The sequence below is a fragment of the Dromiciops gliroides genome, chromosome 4 (genome assembly GCF_019393635.1).
Source record: "Dromiciops gliroides isolate mDroGli1 chromosome 4, mDroGli1.pri, whole genome shotgun sequence".
NCBI lineage: Eukaryota > Metazoa > Chordata > Mammalia > Microbiotheria > Microbiotheriidae > Dromiciops > Dromiciops gliroides.
The window spans coordinates 53,982,313-54,005,617 of NC_057864.1; the positions used below are offsets into that span (position 1 = coordinate 53,982,313).

At 40.5% G+C, this 23,305-nt stretch overlaps 1 protein-coding gene and 1 pseudogene across 1 annotated transcript; both read right to left on the reverse strand.

Moving 5' to 3' along the window:
* Positions 1-3,053: 3,053 nt before the first annotated feature.
* Positions 3,054-9,454, reverse strand: CCDC190 (coiled-coil domain containing 190). The gene is made up of 4 exons (XM_043963387.1): positions 9,420-9,454; positions 7,302-7,500; positions 6,557-6,680; positions 3,054-4,064 (listed from the first exon to the last, which is right to left on the reverse strand). The coding sequence occupies exons 2-4, from the start codon at positions 7,486-7,488 to the stop codon at positions 3,443-3,445; spliced, it is 933 nt and encodes a 310-aa protein (XP_043819322.1). The 5' UTR covers positions 7,489-7,500; positions 9,420-9,454; the 3' UTR covers positions 3,054-3,442.
* Positions 9,455-16,659: 7,205 nt separating this feature from the next.
* Positions 16,660-23,305, reverse strand: part of LOC122754588 — a 63,684-nt pseudogene continuing 57,038 nt past the window's right edge.

A 23,305-nucleotide genomic window follows, 5' to 3' on the forward strand; every position in this document is an offset into this window, starting at 1 on the left:
GTGTGTACGTGTGTGTGCGCACGTGCACATGCACAAGTGCATGTGTATAGACCTGTGTGTCCTATAAGAGAACAGAGGGAAAAACACATTTCTTAAATGTTCAGATAGAAACAATTCCTTTGTCATTTCTATCATAACTTCTAATCATAGCCTTGAGAATTGGCCTTTTTAATATTGCTTTGTGCCTAATTTCTCCCTCAGCAACATGGTTAGACTATGTGTGACATCCCTTCTCTTAGAAGGAAAAGGTGGCTTTTCTGATTTACATAAATAGGTAAGCATTTGTAGGATTAAATCATTCTGTAGCTGAAAGTTAGGACTAAAGCAAGCCTCCCTGGATAGCTGTACTACTACACTTTTTTTTTCAGGGTGTGGGGAGACTGGCCTTCTTGTGTTGCCTGGACCAGAAGTATGCTGGCCAGTAACGAACCCAGTCCCAGTGCTAATTGGTATGGAAGTTTTAATCTGTCCTGTTCATCCAACCCTGAACCAGTTCACCCTTCCTTGGGCTGCTCCTAGGGACCCAGCATATTGGTGCTAGACTTGGCTCAGGTACCCGATTGCCTTTAGTCCTTCTGTGGTCCAGAGACCCCAGACTCCCTAGTAGCAAGGGATAGAGTCATACACAAGCAGGTGTGGCTCCATCCCTCTCAAATAAAGAGAGAGTGTTACCCTGTAAAACTCAAGATCAAGAGAGAGTTCTGGATTTTTCCTGCTGTTCATGTCTTCCTGAGCAAATCACTTTACTTATCATGGGTCTGGTTCCCCACCAGTAAAAGAGGAGTGAATTTCTCCCTCTCTTTGGAGGTTGTCATGAGGCTCCAGTGCATTGACGTGTTCAAAATAAAACTAACTTGTTTGGGAATGAACTGTTCTGGAAACACTGTGTTTTCTGGGTGTGGTTAAAATTAAGTTTGCACATGAAGTTAACGGGTCAGAACATTGTGGTCCAACTTACTGCAAAGGCCATTTGTAGATATAAATTGCAGTTGAAGGATAACTTATTTTGGGTATGAAGAATGATGGTCCTCAACTATCAAAAAAGATAGTGTAACCCTTTGTGAACATCTATAATCTATCTTTTAAAAAACAAACTTATTTTACTTTTTGGGTTACATTTGGAGTTTTGAATTGTCTCCCTACCTTCCTCCCAACCGTTCATCAGAGAAGATCAACATTTGATCTAGATTTGTAAGTGGAACTGTACAATGCATCATCTTTAATTTATTAAGAATTTATTTTATTCTGCTCATCACTAAGGAGCCTGAAGACACAGATGACCTAATCCTTGTGTTTTATATGATGTTTAAAATAGTTGACTCTCTTTTTGATCATCTCAGAGGCAGCATAGCATAGAAGAGAAAAACATTAGATTCGGAGTCAGAAGATGTTGATTTGAGTTTGAGCTCAGATGTGTCACCTCAGACAAGTCTTTTAACTTCTGAGACTCAGTTTCCTTATCTAGTAAAATAGAGATATAAAAACTTTGTGTTAATAGTCTCATAGGCTTATAAACAGCAAGGTTCTGCAAGATTTGTGTTACTGCATCAGCTGAATTCACTTTCCACATAAGCTAGCCTGGCTTTCCCCAATCTGTTCTTGTACTGTTTGGGTTTTTGTTTTAGTTTTAGTTTAGTTTTTTTTTTAACCTTAGTTTGGTACTTTACATTTTTCCTCATTAAATTTCAAAGGGAGGTATCAGGATGGGGAGGGATTAACTGAATTTTTGCCTTCACTCTTCTTCAAGGTCCCAGGTGCCTAAGACAGTTCAGGTGTGTCAACCACCCTGACTAATAGCACTTTCTTTTCTACACCCAGTGTACACAACTGCATTTGGAAGTAACCACCAGTGATCCTTTAATGTTACTGGTCAAGACCTATGGACATCACTTAATCTGGGACCAAAATTTTGGTGGCTATCCTTTATGTTTAAGAAGACTTATGGGCTTTGTAACGACTTGATGAACACAAGGAAGGGTCTTGAAACGTTTTCACTTGTCTTGTGGAAATTTACAGCCCCTTGGGTATGGAAAAAAACAAAGTTCAGAGCAATTCTCCCTCCTTGTAAGCATGGAAAAATCCAGAACTTGGTGTTGCATATCAAAATATCGACCTAAGTACAATTACGTGTTATGGTGTGACTTTATTTTCTATTTAATTGTGACAATTTGTTTGGGTTAGCTCGGATTGAAAAAAAAAACATTTAAAAAAATAAAAAAGTCACTTTAATAATCAGCTTTTTCCTGAAGCTGTCTACTTTGAATTTGTTTTTCTGCCTAGAGTGTTGGCTCTGTGTCATATAGGGAGCAGGATAGAAACACTTAGTTGCCAATGAGTTGGACAAGGCCAAACTGGCTCTGCTTTCTTGCTAGGACCGAAGAAGATTTTTGTCATTAGAAACTCAATCTGAACCACAAAGGTCCTTAGCAGAGGTCATGAAATGAAGAGAAGAGAAAATTTTCAGTAGGACAGGGCAGCTGGATGGTACAGTGGATAGAATGCTGGGCCTGGAGTCCAAAAGACCAGAGTTCAAATATGGCCTCACACTTCCTAGCTATGTAACCCTGGGCCAGTCACTTCACCCTGTTTGCCTGTTTGCTCATCTGTAAACTAAGCTAGAGAAGGGAATGGCAAACCACTATAGGATCTTTGCAAAGAAAGCCCCAAAGGGGATCACGAAGAATCGGACGTGACTGAAAAAGAACTGGACAATAGTAGGACCTTGCATAGCACATCTTGTTTTTGTGGATCTCTTTCCTTAGCTGTAGAGAAGGAACAGACTAGATATTTTCCAAGGTCTTTTCTACCTCCAAAGGTTTTCTGCCCTGTTATCACCATCAGGCCTAGTGGAAAGAATGCTGAACTCAACATTGGTACAGATCTGGCTTCGAATCCTACTTGTCTGATATTAACCATGTAACAGTAGATAAGCCACTTCTAATATCCCTGACCTTCAAACTGGGGCATTATTAATATCTGCATTATTGTGAGACTCCAGTATCACAGTGCTGTAGAAATGATAGAAACGATTGCTACCATGGTATGGTTGCAAGTTAAGGAGAGCACGTTCAGTCGCCTTGCCAGTAGATGGCAGCACCAGAAGATCCTCAAGACAGACATGGCGGATGTGTAATCAAAATGTTTCCCTTCAGGCACAGATCTAAATGTAGATTCTTACTGTGAGCATAATTTAGCATCTATGTAGTATCACAGTTTTTCAGAAGGCTTCTTTTTCATGTAGTGGATAAGTTTAGTAGTCTTCCTAGTTCTATTCATATAGCACAGAAGAAGAAATGAATTATGGGATTTCTATGTTGGGTTGTGTCATGCCCTTGTTTTTGTTTTTTTCTCCTTCCAACTGAAGATGTCTTAAGGGTCCATCTAGCTAGAGATTCTAGCATGTTATTGGTCAGCTGAACTCAAGTGAGGCCAGAGAGGCCCTTCAAATGCTTAGACTTTCATCAGACATGCTTCCTTCTCTGGGGTGTAAGCATGTTTCATGTCCAAATATTTCTCCAACACTGAGCTCCCTCTCAAATTCAGGGGGTACTCTATGCCGGAGGTAGCGGGCATTCTTGACCTTTGCAAAGAGTTCCAAGTAGGTTGGCATTGTGTCCACTGTCCTGAGGTAGCTGTAGAGAGTATAGGCTTTGGGATCAAAGGGAGGCATCTCTCTACCTGGGGTAGAGCCGTATTTTCCAGTATGACTGCTAGGCTTTGGGCCAACACCCCCACCAGGACTGGCCTCCATGATTTCTATCACCTCACTTTCATCTGGGGGAGCACCAGGGGCTTGTTCTGCTTTGCTGAAGGCTTTGGGTTTCTGGAGGTCAGCCAAGATGCCTTGTGGTTGGTTGATGGAATCTCTGTCCTGGGGTGGGTTAACGACTGTGATTGAGCTTCTCTTTGGGGCTTTTGGTCCACTTTCAAGAGAGCTGGAGGCCCTGGGGCTTTGAGAAAATGCCTCTTCTTTGTTCTTTATGCAGTCCATGGGATGCGGACTTGGTATCTTGATAGGTTTGGAGGTTTCATATTCCTTGGTTTGGAGCAGATGAGTTTCTATTCTGGGAAAAGGAGAAAAGACCTTTAAGCATCTATGAAGCAGTTCACACTTTAGTTCAACAATTCTGTGATACAATTCAGCCAACATTTAGCTCCTACTTTGTGCAAGGCCCCATCCTAGGTTTTGGAGATACAAAAACATGAGGAGAAATGGTACAATGGGAAAAATGCCAAATTTGGATTAAAACCGCAAGCCTTCCTCTTAATACTTATGTGACTTTTAGCAAAGCATCCTATCACTCCGGGCTTTAACTGCCTCATCTATAAAATGAGAGGGTCTGACTAGATTACAACTAAGATCCCTTCCAATTCAAATCTAGGTTACCACAGTCTACTGCTGTCAGAACAAATGACCAAATAACCAGGATACTAGAGAGAGTGAGGTAAGTACAAAAGGGAGGGATGGAGTGGAATGAGAACCTTGTTGGGGGAAGGGGGCAGGGAATCACTATTTTCTGTTATTGGCAGGTTTTTCCTGAACTGAAAGTCTTCTGTATGAGATCAGATGAGGCAAGCATGTTGTGGGGATGGACTGGGGAGGGAATGAAGCATCTTTCTGTTTGCTTGAGAGGAGCTGGTACTTATTGAATGAGGCTCTTTGTTCCCTCAAGAGAGAATATAGATTCAAGGAGACTTTCTAGGAAATGAAGAGGTTATACTACCAAGGACCTACCCTCCTAGTTCTTTTCTTTTTGCAGGGCAGTGGGGTTAAGTGACTTGCCCAGGGTCACACAACTAGTAAGTGTCAAGTGTCTGAGGCCGGATTTGAACTCAGGTCCTCCTGAATCCAGGGCCGGTGCTTTATCCACTGAGCCACCTAGCTGCCCCGCCCTAGTTCTTTTAGCCTCACCCATGCCTCTGATGGACTCTCCCATCCCACATCTTCATTGTTCAATTCCTTCAGGATTCTGCTCAGGTGACACTTCTTCCTTGGAGCACCTCTAGCTCTAAGTGATGTCTTCCCTATTACATTTCTCACAGTCCTAGATGTCTCCTTTGCACTTAGCTTTCATGCCAAAGGAGGGAGTGGGATCTTCCACATTAGAGGCCTTTAAGAAGAGGCTGGATAACCAGAAATGTTCCAGTGGAGATTCCTTTCATAGATGGGTTAGACTAGCCCCTGAGGTCTTCCAACTCTCAGATTCTGTGATTCTGTGACTTCTTTGTAATCACAGTAATTTGAGTAACCTACACACTTGAGAGAGGCTGAAAAAAAAGTTGGCACAAGTTTAGACCAATAACATAGCTTTAGTTGTCTCTACGTTTTTCTAGTCTGCTAAGGGACAAGGCCAACCCAATGAACCAACGCCTCTAAAGTAAGTTAATATTACCTACCACCTTTCACATAAGCCTCTGAAAAGTGGCTAGAGCCCCATAAATAAGTTGGCAGAACCCCTCTACATGTGGTTACCAGGCTATCTACGATATATATACACTCCATCATAGAGAGCTACTGGCTGCCCAGTGGGCAGTCCATGGTATCCTGAACTTATGGCTTAGTGTACTGATCTTCATTCTCTTCTTTAAGTTTTCATTGCCCACACAATTCTAATCTTTGTAGTTTTTTGTCTTAACATCACTATGAGTAAAGCATGCACACTCTAGGACTCAGACATACCAATGACTAACTTCTTCCAAAGGGTTTCTGAAGTCATGGAGACAGTTTTGATCTTGAAAAATATGAGTCATAGGATTGGGTCATACTCGTTGCTCTCTGAGCACATGTGTGGAGTCCAGAGACAGCCCACCTTTGCCTCCCACTATCATGAAGCACCCTTCTCCAAGGGCATCATCCTTGTGACATAGTACTGTGCTGGCTGGCTGCTCAGGTTGGAATTCATTCCTCCATATTTATGCTCTACTCATCAGTCTTTTGCCAGTTTTTTTGTTACCTCAAGTTACTTTGGGTGCTTAGAACTTAGCTCTGTTCTATTCCCTGTTTTTTAGCTCTCCTTAAGCAGATGGTGCTCTTAAGTAATTTATACAGTCGGTAAATCAAGCATTTATCCAAAACTTACCATGTGCTAGATCCTGCCAAGTGGTGTGGATACTAAGGAAAGCAACAATGGTTCCTGCCCTCAAGGAGCTTATAGTCTAATGGGGAATATAACATGTAAGTAAATAGGCACATGCATGTTACATGCATGTATTTGGGTGTATGGGAGGTAACCTTAGGGGAAGGCTCTCTAGCAGCTGATGCATGTAGAACTTACTTAGGCTATTATTTTTAGTGACTCACATTTTATCTCTGAAAGGGAGAGAAGGGCAAAATTGGGGGATCTCTGGCTGTTTCCAGTGCATTCTGGGACTCTGGGACAGGGATAATCGCTTAATATATTTTTGAAATTGTTCCCCCATCACCTTGTAAGTTTTGAGAGCAAAGTTTGTTGTCCCATCTGTTTCCTCTCTCACACAGTTCCAAGTAAACATTTGAGTTCAATTCAATAACTTTTCAGCATATCCTAAGACATTGGGTCTCTAAGCATTTCTTTACCTAATGCCACCGGGTTCAGCAGTTCTGTGCCTCTGACCTCCCTGCTGGAGAATCATAGGAATTTCTGGCTTCTTCTGAGTCCCAAGTAAAACCCCAAAAGATGAGAACTTTTTCTTGGAGTTACCTGCTTTGGATAAAAAGAGAAACAGAATAGTTGAAGGAAGACAAGGATCTGTGCCTAGGAAAAGTCCTTGGGCAATCTCTCAAAGTGTGGATGGAACATGTGGGCACTGGGGGAGAAGGAAAAGGCCATTCTCCAAATGTCTGCCTATGATTTCTAATATCTAGGTGTGGATTTTGAACTAGTTATTGGAATAGAGTGGAAGACAGGTTGAATCTAGGTATTGGCAGGTAGGAGAGAATGGAATTGAGTCATGAAAGTGAAAAGAAATGGAAGTTTCTTTGGAGCTTGGAAGTTGAGAAGGTGAAAGCCAAAGAGCTCACCTCAGGGGGCACCTTTAGAGGTGGCAGTGCCAGTGAGTTCTCTGGAGGACAGACCGGAAGAAAATGAAGGCTAAGGAATGACAGAAAGGACTTTCTTTTTTTTGCTTCGGAGGACTCTGGGGCACGCACGTTCCAAATGAAGAGGTCATGGGCTCCTACACTATGAACTCTCATGGACTGAGAGCCCCTGAAAGATCAGCTAGTCCCTTAAATGGTGCAGGTTTAGCTCCTTTGACCTGGAGAGGTAACGTATGGCTGTGAAGCTTCACTCATTTCCCAGTGCAGGGAAGAGGGGGCTTACCCTGTCTCAGCTTCTCCAGTTCTTTCTGCAGCTGCCTCTGCTCCCAGGCTACTGTGTTCATGCGATAGAGCCGGCTCTCCTCCAGGCTGAGGAGTCTCAGGCTGAGCCTGGCTTCAGCCCGCTTAGCATCCTTTCTCTCTAGTTCCCATCGTCTGGACAGCTCCCTTCCCACCATGTGACGTCTCATCTTCTGTGTGTTCTTGATACCCCAAAGAAGGGGAGGGGGTCAATGTATAATAATAATAATAATAATAATAATAATGTAAAATGCACTTCACATTTATATAGTGCTCTGAAGTTTACAAAACACCTTCCTCACAGCAACCCCTGTGAGCTGATGTTTCTACAATAAAAAACTAGAGAATGATGACTCCCCTTTAGCAAGGGATCCCTTCCTCCCTTCCTCCCTCCCTCCCTCCCTCTCTCCCTCCCTTCCTCCCTCCCTCCTTCCCTCCCTTCCTTCCTTCCTTCCTTCCTTCCTTCCTTCCTTCCTCCCTCCCTCCCTCCCTCCCTCCCTCCCTCCCTCCCTCCCTCCCTCCCTCCCTCCCTTCCTTCCTTCCTTCCTTCCTTCCTTCCTTCCTTCCTTCCTTCCTTCCTTCCTTCCTTCCTTCCTTCCTTCCTTCCTTCCTTCCTTCCTTCCTTCCTTCCTTCCTTCCTTCCTTCCTTCCTTCCTTCCTTCCTTTCTTCCTTCCTTCCTTCCATATGTCTGTGAGTCCCTTCACTATTCTGATCACTCTCCTTGGAGCATGCTCGTGTTCGTCACTATCCCCTTAAAGTGTACCTTTTAGAGCTGTACTCCACTCTGGTTCTGACCACCATGGGGTAGAGTGGAACTATTTCCTCCTTGGTTCTGGACACTATGCTCTTTTTAATGCAGCTCATGAAGACAAGCATCAGTTTGGGTTTTTTTTTTTTTTTGGCTGCTATGTCACATTGTTGACTTCCTCTGAGCTTGAAATCCTGCAGTTTTGATGTCTTTTCCACATAAATTGCTTTCTACTCCCATCTCTGCCATCTTAAACTTTTGAAATTATTTTTGAATGATAATAATGACTTGTTTTTATTAAATGCATTATGATACATTTAAATACAATCATAATAAATATGAACAAATGGATGTATACCATCTACAAATAATATATAATATAATTATGCATACAGTTATAATAAACATAATTATTAAAGTATATGTTGCTAGACTAAGTGAATTGTTCCAGCCAGACTCTTTCAGATCCAGATTCTGTCATGTAAGGTGTTACCAGTTCCTTCCAGCTTTGTGTCATCCAGAGATTTGATAATCCTGTGATCATTTTATTAGCCTACATGGCTGATAAAAATATATGAAGCAGGATAGGGTCAAGGACAGGATGTTATGGCATATTACTAGAGACTTCTATTCGTTAATTAATATTCTTTGAACTGGAGCTTTTCATTCATAGCATGATGTATTGGAAGGAGCTCTTAATTTGGAATTAGTACCTGGGCTCAAATGTTGGCTCAGTTATTTACCTAAATTGTGTGCCCTTGGGCAAATCCCTCAAAGCCTCCAGGCATTAGATTCTTCATCTCTAAAATAAGAGGAGTGAATTGCATGATCTCTAAGGACACTTGCAGTGCTAAATCCTTTGGACCTCTGATACCCACTTAACCCGCATTGTCACCCAGTCCACACATCTCCTTTTTCAAGAAAATATCCGCAGAGACTTGACCAAATGCTTAGAGGAATGCACATTCAGTGTATTTTTCAGCATTTCCCTGATCTACCAGTCTAGTTACGCTATCAGAAAAGGAAATGGAGTTTTGGCATGACCTAGGCTCATGAGATCAAAGTCCTATGGCTGGGAGGGACATCAGAACCCATGTAGTGTCTCAAAAGCACCCCATTTTATAGCAACCCCAGATAGATCTGTGACTTGTCCAACATCACACACAGGTATCAGATATCAGAGTCGGGATTTAAACCATAGGTCTTCGGCGACCACAACTACTGATCTTTTCACCGCATAGTATTTTAAGGGCAAATGTTGAAGCCTGTTTCCCTGGGAACTCAATCAAGAGCCTCCCAGTTGCTTGTTGGTTAGAACCTCTCTTAAATTCAAACAAGTAAGTAGCACTTACCTATAAAATACAGGGGTTCTCACACTGCTAAAGACACTCCTTGCTGGGTCAGTCTGGGTCTGGATCAGGAAACTGGTTTTTCTTCAGTAAACTTTGTCTGCCTATGGTGGTAGAGGGGGTGGGGAGAGTGTGGCATGTTTGCTTTTTAAGACTCACCCCCTTTGTCCTTTTAATTCAGAGCCTCTCTTGTTTTCTTCCCACCTCCAGGAGTCTGGAATGCAGATTTCTCTGGTGGTGGGAATCAGTCCTTTGGTACAGAGGCTCACAATTTTTACCAGCTCAGTGGGCAAAGCTGCCCAGGATCCTTGGGCCTCGGCTGGCATAGCTAGAACTGCTCTCTTGCTCCTCCTCCGTGTCCATGGGAGCTGGGGATTAAGCCCAAGAAGTGTTTTTGTTCTCTGTGTGTGTGTGTATATGCACGTGTGTCTCTGTCTCCCTGTCTCTCCCTCCCCACCCTCCACCCATGTGTATCTGTGGCTCATTGTCTCATCTCTCTGTGCCTCTTGTCTGTCTCACTCTGCCTGTCACTGTCCATCTCCTCTCTCAGTTCCCAAGTCTATCTTCCTGTGTCTCTGTTGTTTTATTCCTCTCTGTGTCTGTATGTTTCTCTCACTTTCTGTTTTAATTTGTGCATCTGTCTTTGCCTCTTATCCAGTCACTTACATTCTGACTGTTTCCTTGAGAGGAAAACAGGACTCTGGGATTCCCCAACACAGAAAACTCCCACTTTTGCCAACTGAGGCACAGTTTTCCATTTTGAAAATCAAACCCCAAGGGCCCCCACCCCCCATCACTCTCTTCACACAGGGCCAGTCCCTTCCAGGCCTTTCTCTGATATTCAACATTTTGAAGGGTGCTGACTTGCTTTTCTGCTTAAGTGGCCAGAAATTTCATGGTGTGATCCACAGACTGAGTAAAGTTCTGACTGTGATGTCCTTACTTCCTCAACTAGATTTAGCTCAAAGCATTGATCCCTTGGAAGCCTCTTTGTTTTGCCCTCAGTCTGTCCAGCTCCTCTGTTGTCAGCAGTCACTGGGTAACTTTGTCCTTCTTATTTCCAGCAGTCTTCCAATACCATAACTAATCTTCCTTTGTCATTGAGTAATTAAGACTCTCTTTTGTATTCCTATAGCCAGCAACCAACCTAGGTCATCCTTTACCTTTCTCCTGCAAAAATGGCCTAAGCAGTCTGTCTGCTTGTAGTCTCTCCTACCTGAGCATAAGGAAGATTCATTTTCCACATTGTTGTTAGATTACTGTTTCTTTGGCTCAAGTCTGAATGTCATATCATCCTCTCTTCTCAAGTCAGAAAATTCAGTGACTTCTCTTTGTCTACAAGGGGAAAAAGGGCAGACAATTCTCAGCCTGGCATTCAAGGCCTTCTACATTATCATCATAACCCACTTTTCCAAGCCATCTCGCTGTTGTTGTTGGTGGTGGTCCTTTGTTCTTTTTTTTTTTTTTTGGTGGGGCAATGAGGGTTAAGTGACTTGCCCAGGGTCACACAGCTAGTAAGTGTCAAGTGTTTGAGGCCAGATTTGAACTCAGCTCTTCCTGAATCCAGGGCAGGTGCTTTATCCACTGTGCCACCTAGATGCCAACAACTACTTTTGTTGGATCCTTCCCTTGGTCCTCCCTCCCTTCTCCCCACTCTGGGCTCCCATCCTTGGGTGTTCCTCAAACCCTCCCATGTGTGTTTCTACCCTAAGGTCATAGAAAGAGAAAAGATGATAGAGAGAAAGTAAAGTGCAGATACTCTGTTGTGCTGGCTTCTGTTGCTGTCACAATCAATCATCAAGTATTGATTAAACACCCTTTATGTACCAGACACTGTGCTAGGCCCCAAGGATAAAAGAACAAAGAATTGAGCTATCTCCACTCACAATGAACTTTCATTCCAATGTGGGGAGGCAACATACACATACTTTAAATATATAAATAAATGCACACAATTGTTAATACAAAGTCATACTGTACGTTTTGCTATTATAATCACTGAATAGCATCTTAAGGCTTACAAAGCTCTTTACAAATGTGATCTCGTTTTATCCTCATAATCACCCTGGGAAACAGTGGGGAAAAGTTTTAGACAGGGTGACCAATTCATAGGCTATTACACTATCTAGGTGAGAAGTCATGGGGACCTAGGTAGAAATGCCATGATTTGGTAAGTCAATGGGTGTATGAGGTGAGGAAGAGTGAAGATTCCAGGATAACTCCAAGGTTAAAAACCTGGGAGACTGGAATGATGGTGGTGCCTTTAAGAGACACGGGGAAATGGAGAAGAGAAGGAAAGATAATGAGTTGAGTTGTAGAGTTGTAAGTCATCTTCTTTGAAATATCCAATATGCAATTAGTGAGATGGGACTGAAGCTCAGGGGAGAGACTGACGCTAAGATATATACGTATTTTGTAGGTATCTGCATAGATAGGATATTTGAATCCTCTGGAAGGGGCTTTCATTTCACCCATTCTGCTCCCATTCTCCATCTCATCCTTGCTCTAGGTAAGGAAAGAGGGTTAATAATAACATTTTCCATTTCAGGATGATCAAAAATTTTCCCTGTCCCTGTGTCTCTCTGTCTCAGTCTCTCTGTCTGTCTCTGTCTCTCTGTCTCTGTCTCTCTCTATCTCTGTCTCTGTCTGTCTCTGTCTCTCCGTCTCCATGATTTCCTAAGTCCTTAGCAACTCTACAGAGATAAAAATAGAAACAGAGATACTAAGCCAAATAACATCTGTTCATGGATCATTAAGAATGCATTATTGAGCACTGCACAGAACACAGGCAAAAGGACAAAAAAGAAAGATCCTTCAAAAATTAATGTGACTGTTCTAAACTAACTTCTTTGTGAGTTAGTATGCCATAGCATGGCTAGTTACTCCATCTGCAGTCAGAAAGACTTGGGTTCAAATTCTCCTTTGGCACTTTCTGTGTCTCCACAGGCAAATAATTTGTATTTAATATTTGTGTGTGTTGTTTAAATATATAGACATGGCCCCTGGATTGCATGACTAGGTAAGATTGGAGATCTGGCTTACCCATCAGAGTTGGAAAAGGACTGAATCACTGAGGATCTTTCCTTTGGTTTCCCAGAGGGTTTTTGGCTACAGTTATTTCTTTCATTTCTATCTGCCACCCACTCAAATGTCCTTGGTCTAGGGGTACAAGTCAGGGTTTAGAAAGAAAGGCACTTCCATATTCACACTTATAAGGGAGAGTAGTCATTAGTTTGTACTTGATAGATTAACTCCTCCCCACCAACTCTTCAGTTGATTCTACACACTCTTCAAAGAGATCCATAGAAACAGGATCTCCAGGGAGGTGATTAAGAAAAAACAACAACAACTTTTGAAGGGTGATTGAAATCTTCAGAGCCACAGATGTGCACTGGAGCTGATCACACTATATGTCCTGACCTCCAAAGCTTGTAACTCTAGTTACACAAAAGACCATCACAAATAGTGAATGACAAGTAAAGCAAGTAAACCACTCCAAGCAAAATAGCAACCAGAAATAAAGGAAATTCTACAGATGCACAGATGCAGGAGTAAACTTCATCTCAGAATGAGATAAGATCTTAGCTCACAACAAAACACTCCTAGCAATCTCTAGAATTGCAAGCCCAGAAGGTCAAGACACATGATGTGGTCAGCTCCTGTCCATGTTTGTGGCACTAAAGGTTTCAATTCTAAAGTCTCTTGATCACCTTCTCTTTGGAGAGTATCTAGAATCAAGTGAAGTAAATCCTTTGGGTACCTTTAAAGTGCCATGCTAATAGAGCCCATATCTGATTGGCCACCTCAGAGAAGGGGATGGGGAGGGGGGAAAGAGATAAAAATTGGAACCCCAAACTATAAATAAAAATGTTTATTTTAAAAAATAAAGAATCATGCTTATCATTTTCTCAGTCAATCATGAGTTATGTCCCTCTGTGCATTAACAGCACACAGGATTGGTCTGTCCTTCTACAAAACCACCTCAGGCTTGAGTGGAATCAGAGTTACATATAAAATTGAGAATAGAGTTTAATAAGTTTAATGGTAAGTTTGATGTAATGTTCTTTTTTGTTTTTTTTGCGGGGCAGTGAGGATTAAGTGACTTGTCCAGGGTCACACAGCTAGTAAGTATCAAATGTCTAAGGCTGGATTTGAACTCGGGTCCTCCTGAATCCAGGGCTGTTGCTTTATCCACTGCACCACCTAGTTGCCCCCTGATGTAGGGTTCTAATGAGAACAGGTACAAAGCACTTTGAGCAACTTAAAGCATTAATTATTTTACGTTACCTTCAAGCAGTGAAAGGTGAACTTCTTGTTGAAGAACATTAGATAATAAAAATTCTTGATCAGGATTTTTTCAGTAAATGACTTTTACCTGTATTTGTAACTAAATTTTATTATTTTTTAAATTATCAAGCATTTATTTTTCCTTCCCAAAGTTGCCTCCCCCATTGTGAAAAAGAAAAAAAAAACCCTGTAACAAATAAGTGCTGTCAAACAAAACAAATTTCCATATTGACTAGGTCCAAAAATGTGTGTCCATCATCCCTTTGTCGTGAATTGGGTATCATTATTCATTACTGGTCCTCTAGAATCATGGTTGATCTTTACCTTGATCAGAGTTCTTAAGACTTTGATAATTGTTCAGTTTTGCAACACTGATGTAGTATAAGTTGTTTTCCTGTTTTTGTTTACTGCATTCTGCATCACATCATAAAAGTCTTCCCAGGATTTGCTAAAAACATACTTTTAATTGTTTCTTGCAACACATTCCATTCCATTCATATGTCTTATTTTGTTCATTCACTCCCTAATTGATAGGCACCACTTAATTACCAGTCCCCCCCCACTTTAAAAAGAGCTGCTATAAATATTTTTATATATATGGGATCTTTTCATCTTTTTAAAAAATCTTTTTGGGATTTAGACCTAGTGATGATATCCCTGGGTCAAAGGATATGCACAGTTTAGTAACTTTGGAGCATAGTTCCAAATTACTTTCCAGAAAACTTAGACTAATTCACATTCTACTATCAGTGCATCAATATGCCTGTTTTTCCAGAGCCCCACCAACATTTTCCATTTTCCTTTCATGTCAACTTTGTAAATTTGATGGGTATGAGGTAGAATGTCAAAGTTGCTTTAATTTGCATTTCTCTAATTATTATTTGGAGCATTTTTTTCATATGGCTGTAGATAGTTTGCCAAAACCAGTGCTTAAATTTTGAATGTGTGTGTGTGTGTGTGTGTGTGTGTGTGTTTTGGAGAGTCAACTGTTATCCATTTATCAGCATAGCCCTCCATATACTACACTTTGTTCAGCCATTTCTATTTTGTTTTTAGTTATTACTTATTTTTGCTACCACAAAAAGTTTGCTAGAAATATTTTGGCTGTATGAGTGGGTCTTTCTATTTCTGACCTCTTTGTAATCCTCATGGGTATTATGGATGGATCTGATCTGGCCCATGGACTAGCTTTATGTTTACCAGTTTCACCTCTTCCTACCAAATGCGGGTTACACAAGAGACAATCACACATAGGGATAATAGTGAAAAACAATAGTAACAAATAGTGAATAAACCCATTTATCCAAACAAAGCAGAAATCAGAGCAGTTCTGTAGATTTAGAACATGCCAAAGAATACATAAGAATAAATGAATTCTTTAACTGGGAATGAGAAAAGCTCTCAACTTAAACCAAGAGAGATCCCCTCTAAACAGTATCTAGAAATACAAGCTCTGGAGGTTAAAAAAAAAACATTATGGGGTCAAATCTTACATTTGTCCTTGGTTCTGAAAGTTCCATTTAGACATTCCGAAGTCTGTCTGTCTGTCTGTCTCTGTCTCTGTCTCTGTCTCTCTTTCTGTGCTGCTGCTGCTTTCCTGGAACTTTTCTCTTTACTTCTGTCTCTGAAGTCTCTGCAACCAATTAAACTAAGTCCTTTATTATTCGGTATCCAGCATTAATCTCAGCATTCTCTCAGCCAATCAGAACTAACTTCTCTGTCCACATAATCATCACTGGGCTATCCCTCTGCAAAACTATCCCATGCTTAACTAGAAGCCAGGTTTTACATATATATATATATATATATATATATACATGATGCCATTTGATCCTCACAACAACTCTGTGAGGAAGATGATATTTATCCCCATTTTACATATTGAGAAGATGAGATTCAGGCATGCTGAGGACCTGCCAAGATCACACAACTAGTAAATATTTGAAGAAGGATTTGAACCCAGGTCTTCTTGGCTCCAATTCCAGTTCTAGCTACTACCCTCATGTTCCCTTAGAAACACCTGTGTTTAAACTTTCCATTTCCTGTGATATAAGTAGTCAAGAAGTTTGTCTTAGGGGGTAAGAATGTTCACAATGATAAGTGTTCTTGGAGTGTTTATCAGGCAGTTTGTTCTCTTGGGAAACAATGATAAATGTACTTTGTTGAAGAAACTGGCCACAGCGGGGGCTCGTTAGCATATTGTTGTGTGCCTTGTGGGTTTTTGACGTCATCCTCTCCTTCATGTTGTTCCTCTGTCCAAGTGGCTCAATGTTATGGATTGAGTGCTCTGCCTCCCCCAGTTTAAATGAAATTAACCATTCTTTGAGCCTCTCTACAGACCAGTGAGGGAGGTAGAGAGCAGAATGAGTATATGAAGCACAGTGCCTGGCGCATAGTAGGTGCTTAGTTAATACTTACTAAATTGAAGTGTCCTCCCCCCCCCACTCCTACCCTGGGGTACCAGTGGTTTCAGTAACCAATTGGAAATAACCCTTTCTTTCTTGGCAGTTTGGCTAGACCTGAGATTAGACAGTTATCAGATAGCAACAGTGGCCACTCAACTCAGAAAGAACATACAGAGTTGTTTAACTAAGTCACTCATAATCTCTCCAACTGTTTAGTGGACAGCTTTGCATAGTACTCAGATCTCCATAGTGACATGGATCAGCTTTGCATATACAAAGAGACACTCATCCTACTTTTTAGACTGTGGTGGGAACCAAGGATCAATCTTCCTGGCTCCAAAATTAACTTGCTTTGTCACTTAATTTCACAAGATCACTTTGTTACTTAATTAAAGTCCCTTCATTTCTTTGTTTTATATTTCCTCATCTGTAGAAAGGGAATGATAACATTTGTACTATCTACCTCACATAAGAAGGAAAGCACTTTGTAAGACCTTAAAGCACTCTACAATTACAAGCTATTGTTTTTATTACCTACTTTAAAAGCCTTCTCAAAGCCACCTGTTTTCCCTGACTGCTCCAGATGGAGAAATGGATTTTTGTGTGTTCTTGAATTCCTTCTCCTCCTCTTTGCTTTTACCACCTTTATCATCATTATGATCACCACTATGATCACCATCATCACCACCACAGTCATCATCCTCATCCTCACAGTTCTCACCCTCAACATCAGCAGCATCAGCACCACCACCACCACCATCATGATCATGATTTGAATACCTATTGGCCAACTATGACAGTTCATTGTTAGGATAGGAATTTCCAGCGGGGTATGGCAGGGATCTAGAAAATACTATCTTTCTATCCTTCCTTATACAGGCATTGTCATTCTTCTGGTTATCTTTGATTCTTTCTTTCTTACTTCCTTCATTTAGTCAGTTTGTTTGCTAGGTCTTACTTATTCTTCAGGGCAGCTAGGTAACACAGTAGATAGAGCACCAGACCCAGAGTCAGGTAGATCTGAGTTTAAGTCCAGCCTCAGACACTTACTACCTGCATGACCCTGGGTAAGGCACTTAACTCTGTTCCATTCACTTTCCTCCTCTGCAAAATGAGCTGGAGAAGGAAATGGCAAACCACTCTAGTATCTGTGCCAAGAAAACACCAAATAAGGTCTTGAAGAGTCAGGCACAACTGAAATGACTGAACAACAACAATTTATTCTTCCAAGAGCTTCTCCTTCTCCTTCTCTCCTCTCCTCTCCTCTCCTCTCCTCTCCTCTCCTCTCCTCTCCTCTCCTCTCCTCTCCTCTCCTCTCCTCTCCTCTCCTCTCCTCTCCTCTCCTCTCCTCTCCTCTCCTCTCCTCTCCTCTCCTCTCCTCTCCTCTCCTCTCCTCTCCTCTCCTCTCCTCTCCTCTCCTCTCCTCTCCTCTCCTCTCCTCTCCTCTCCTCTCCTCTCCTTGTCTCATCTCGTCTCGTCTCTTCTCCTCTCCCCTCCCCTCCTATCTTCTCCCCTCCCCTCCTATCTTCTCCCCTCCCCTCCTATCTTCTCCCCTCCTCTCCTCTTCTACTTCTCTCCTCTCTTCTCCTCTCCTCATATCTTACTCTCCTAACTTCTCCTTCCCCCTTTTTCACACGAAAAGGTCACCTTTCTCCTGACAAGGAAAACCCCTTCTTTATGCCGTCTTAATCCCATCCTCTTCATATTTCTTCAGCAGATTTACTTCTCTATCATCAATTTCCCCTATTTACTGGTTCATTTCCTGTTGCCTATAAACACATACCCATGTCTTCCATATCCTTAAAAAACAGAACCAAACAAACTTTACTTGATCTGATTATCCTATCTTTCTCTTCGCCTTAATAAACTTCTTGAGAAATACGTATACATTAGGTGCCTTTGCTCCCCCTACTGCTATCTGGCTTTTTTTTTACTTTATTTTTCAACTTCTGTCTTCACATTTATCAATAATCTCTTAACTGCCAAATGAAATAGGTTTCCTAACCTATATCCTTATCGACCTCTCTTTAACCTTTGACACTGTTGATCCCTTTCTCTTAGACACCATCTTCTCTCCAGGTTTTCCTGACTACTTTCTGTTGAATTTCCTCCTACCAATCTGCCTGCTTCTTCTCAGTCTGCTTTGCTAGACTTTCATTCACATCACAGTCTTAATACAGACTCAGGAGGGTACAGAAGACCAAAGATTTAGTACAGAGAAATAGGGAACTCACAACTAGATGGTAAAGCAGGCCAGCTCTTTTGAGGAGAGATGCTCATAAAAGAAGTAGGGAGAATGCTAGAAACAAGTCCACTGGGCCTCAGGTGGCATTGGGCATTGCCTCCTCCTCTACTTATCAGGGGCATTTTAGAGATGATTCTTGTTGAAATATGGGTTGGACTAGATGGTCTATGAGCTTTCTTTAAACTTTGTGGTTCTGTGACATTCTGGTAAAACGGAAAGAAAACCATTTGGACTCAGGACACATGGTTTTGCATCCTAACTTTTCTATCTGTGTATATGACTTGGGGAGAAATCAATTCACTTCTCTCAGATTCATTTTTGTTATCCGTAAAATGATGAGGTTAAATTAGATAATTTTGAAGGTCCCTTCCAGATAAAATCTTATCATCTACATCTATAACTCTGTCTAGTGGCATCCAATGTTCATGATGATGGTCCTGATGCAGGGACAAAGACTCAGTCATCAAAGAGATAATTAAATTCATTGAAATTCAAGTCAGCAAACATATATTAATTTATTCTTATGTAAAAGACACAATAATCAATTCTGGAGATATGAAGAAAAAGCCCCAATCAATTCCTGCCCTCAAAGAGCTTACCTGCTATTGGGGGGATACAATAGTGCATTCATAAGTAAAGGAACACACACACGTATACATACACACAACTTATTTATTTATTATTTTTAGTAATTTTTCAGTCATGTCTGAATTTTATGACCCTCTCTGGAATTCTCTTGACAAAGATACAGGAGTTATTTACCATTGCCTTCTCCAGCTCATTTCACAGATGGAGAAACTGTGGCAAATAGGGTTAAGGGACTTGCCCAGGGTCACACAGCTGGTGTGACTCAGGAAGAGAAGTCTTCCTTATTCCAAGCCTGGCACTCTATCTACTGCACTGCTTGGTTGTCTGTCTCTTTCTCTCTCTCTGTGTACACACATATGCATGTATACATATACACACATATGTGTATATACATACATACATACACATACACACATATACATACATGTAGTTCATTAAATATAACGTCTACTACGTTGTACTTATGAAGTCTGGAATACTTGTTGATACATTTTGAAAAGGTTGGATATTATTGGGATGGTGGAACAAAAAACTCTAATTGCACAAAATAATTCTATGTAGCTACATTCTTTCCCCCAACTTTAGGCAGAGGGAAAAGAGGTATTTAGTTAGGGAGGTAATATGGATGAAGTACCCCAAATATGTCATGTAGAGACCAGGAGTCTGCATTAGTTGAATGCATTAATTAACTACAAGAGAACCCACAATTGTAAAATGGCCCAAGAATCTCAATCCAGGAATAGCTAGGTTTACAATAGCTAGGTTCAGTGGAAAGAGTGTAGAATTTGGAACTAGTGGTTCTGGGTTCAAATCCTGACTCTGTCAGCCCCTTATTCTGTGTGTAACCTTTTGGCCAAGTCACATAACCTCTCTTGGCCTTAATTTCTTCATCTGTAAAATAAGAGTTAGATTAGATTGTCCCTTGCAACTGTAAATCCACGACCATATTAAAGGTATGCTGATACTTCTGGTTGATTGTGTGGTGTTCCATCTAATCTCTCCTCTGTAATGTTGGGTATGAGATTCAAAAAGATGGGAGAAAGAGATAGCAATAAACCATTACTACATCCCATCCTGTGTATATCTGTTACTAACTTGCTGTATGACCTTGGAGGGATGTTGACTTTATCTAAGTCTTGATTTTCTCACAGGTAAAATATTCATTTAAATTATGCCCTGATCTCCCTTGTCATCCTTTTGTTTTCTTACTTGACACTTGGTGCTCTTACTTGGTAGCCTCAAGAATTAACCCTCTGAGTAATTAAAATCTTAGTTCTAGAAGTCATTCCATCTAGTTCCCTGAGTTAATATAGGTCAGAAGTTCCCCAGCTTTCTTGGTTCATGCAACCCTCAATAATTGTTTTATGGGGCCTTTAGGTCAAAGGAGCCAAGTAGGAGTTACATTCGTTAAGTAGTTAGGTCCACACAACTTAAGATTGATGTTCTAACAACTTAGTAGCTATTTGAAAAATTCATATACGTTAATATTTTTTATTTTTATTTTTTATTTTTTGTGGGGCAATGAGGATTAAGTGACTTGCCTGGAGTCACACAGCTAGTAAGTGTCAAGTGTCTGAGGCCTGATTTGAACTCAGGTCGTATTAAATATTGAAGGGAAAGCCATCATTTTTACTTTTCTTAAATAACCATGATTACTTACTAATGGGACGTATGCACTTGTGGACACTGCATGACTTCTCAAACTTTAGAATCAGATAGGACTCCACCACCACCCTTATTTCTTGTTCTACTGTGCTTTTAGAAGACCACTTGCTTTTTATCACAGCAACCATTGGAAACCCAGTTTCACAAAGAAAAACTTTTCAAACCAGAAAGTTTGAGAAGTTACTGGCAGAGCCTCAAAGTACAAGTAAAGAAAAACATATCTCAAATATTTCAGGATGTCATCTAAAACAGGATTTCTTAAACTTTTCCCACTCGACCACTTTTCGCCCAAGAAATTTTATGTGACCTCAGGTATATAGGTATATAAAATAGGTATACATATCTTTTTAATGTTGCCAAATTTTTCATGACTCTCCCCCCCCAACCCCTATTCATTTACCCACAGTCTAAGAAGCTAGACTCTAAAGGAATCTTGTCTGATTTAATATTGACACTCTGAACTAGTAATTTTTGCTGGGTCTGATAGATGTTAAATATTACTGTATTCCTCTTGAAAACTTAAAATTTCCTTTGGATATTAATAGATTCTTAACAGATACTTATTAATTGATTACTTCCTGCCCTGTGAAATGTAGCTGAAATTTCTTACTTAGGCACTAGGTGGCACTCCTAAACCATCCACTCATATCCTGTTCTAGACTATAAGACTTTAGATGAGACCCAAGGTCTGTCTATCTGTCAGTGATGTCAAAGGATGTCTTATGCAAGTGTAACATTTAAAAAGTTTGAGAGACATAGTTTCTGGGTAATTAACTGTTTTATTAACAATGGCAGCATATTTTTAATAAAAGAGTCAGTGATACTTTTGAATGCTAAAGAGCTCTCATGGTACCCACTCAATGTTTTTATGCCCTTGGAAGGATAGGTGTTCCTGAGAGTGGCAATGACTCTGACTGGTCAATAAGTAATGAGATAGAATGAATATTATAATGAGAAGTGGACCTAGTCTAATGAAGGACCATTGGATTTTGCTCATATCATTTGCTTCCAAATCAGCCCCAGTTTGGGGCAATTTAGACAAAGGATTTATATTCCCCACCAAAGACTGAGTAGAAAACAATGGACCAGAGTTTCACCTTAGATTAAATTCCTCCTAAGGTTGAGTGGGGGTAACAATACCTAGATTGAGAAGAATGTTAATCCTATTTACTGTCATTAGTCCTATCCTTTAAAGGGTGACCCTTGAAATGAGGACTTAAGAAAAAAAAAAGGAAAACTCTGGATCTCTTCAAATCATTGGTTATTAATAATCATTTCCCTCACAAGGCAGGATTATCCACCAGAATGCCACATCCAAATGTTAAAGGTATATCCCTTGATGAAAATTAAATTTATAAAAATATAAAATTTTAGTATCCCAATCATATGGTGCCTTGCATCATCCATAAAATGAGGATAAAGACTGAATTTGTGATTTTTGATATAGGGAACTCCTCAATAAGGAAACTCCCTTTTATCAGTTCAGATCCAACATTCTTGGCAACTTATAGTTGCCAGGGTGGTGTAGTGGATAAAGCACCAGCCCCGAATTTAGGAGGACCTGAGATCAAATCCGGCTTTAGACACTTGACACTAGTTGTGTGACCCTGGGCAAGTCACTTAACCCTCATTGCCCAGCAAAAAAAAAACAAACAAAAACCAAACATCCCCAAAAATCACTGTGAGAACAAGTGACTTGTCCCAGGGTCACATAGCCAGTATTTGTCAGATGTGGGACTTGAACCCAGTTCTTCCTGGCTCTAGTGGCCAGCTCTTAAATTACTATGCCATCCTACCATATCTAAATGAACCTGCTGAGCTCTTGAGGTTCTTTCTAGCACTAAAACTATTTATTTATTTATTTATCTATTTATCTATTTATTTATTCATTCATTCATTCATTCATTCATTTATTCATTTATTCATTTATTTATTTATTTATTTATTTATTTGCAGGGCAATGAAGGTTAAGTGTTTTGCCCAGGGTCACACAGCTAGTAAGTGTCATGTGTCTGATTCCGGATTTGAACTCAGGTCCTTCTGAATCCAGGGCTGGTGCTTTATCCACTGCACCACTTAGCTGACCCTATTTTTAAAAAATACTTTTTAAAAAAATATTTGAAGCTCTGAACTGTTGCCCTTCATCCCCACTCCACACTAGAGAAGGCCACCATTTGATACAGAATATATTAATATATATATATATATATATATGTTCATTTACACACACAAACACATTTGTAATGCCCTACTATGCATATCAGTTTTTTTTTCTGGAAATGGATAGCAACTTCCTTCATGGGTCCTTTGTAGTTGATTTGAATGTTTATAATACTCAAAATATCTTAGTCCTTCACAGGTATTCTGGAACAATATTTCTGTTATTGTATACAACATTTTCTTGGCTCGGTTCATTTCACTTTTCATTATTTTATCCAAGTCTTTCCATGTTTTTCTAGAATCAACCTGCTCATCATTTCTTATGAGCATAGTAGTATTCCATTACACCTAAAATTTTTTATCAAGCCTTCCTTTTCTGAGATACACTGGCTATAGTTACAGATGTCTGATAAACAAAGAAATATCCAATGTAAGTCAGCTGCCAGAGCTCCTTGCATATGCTAAAGGGATAACCCCTCAGCTCTCTTTTTGACTTCAAAGTGTGCAGTAGGAGCAGGGCGATATGACACAGTGATGTC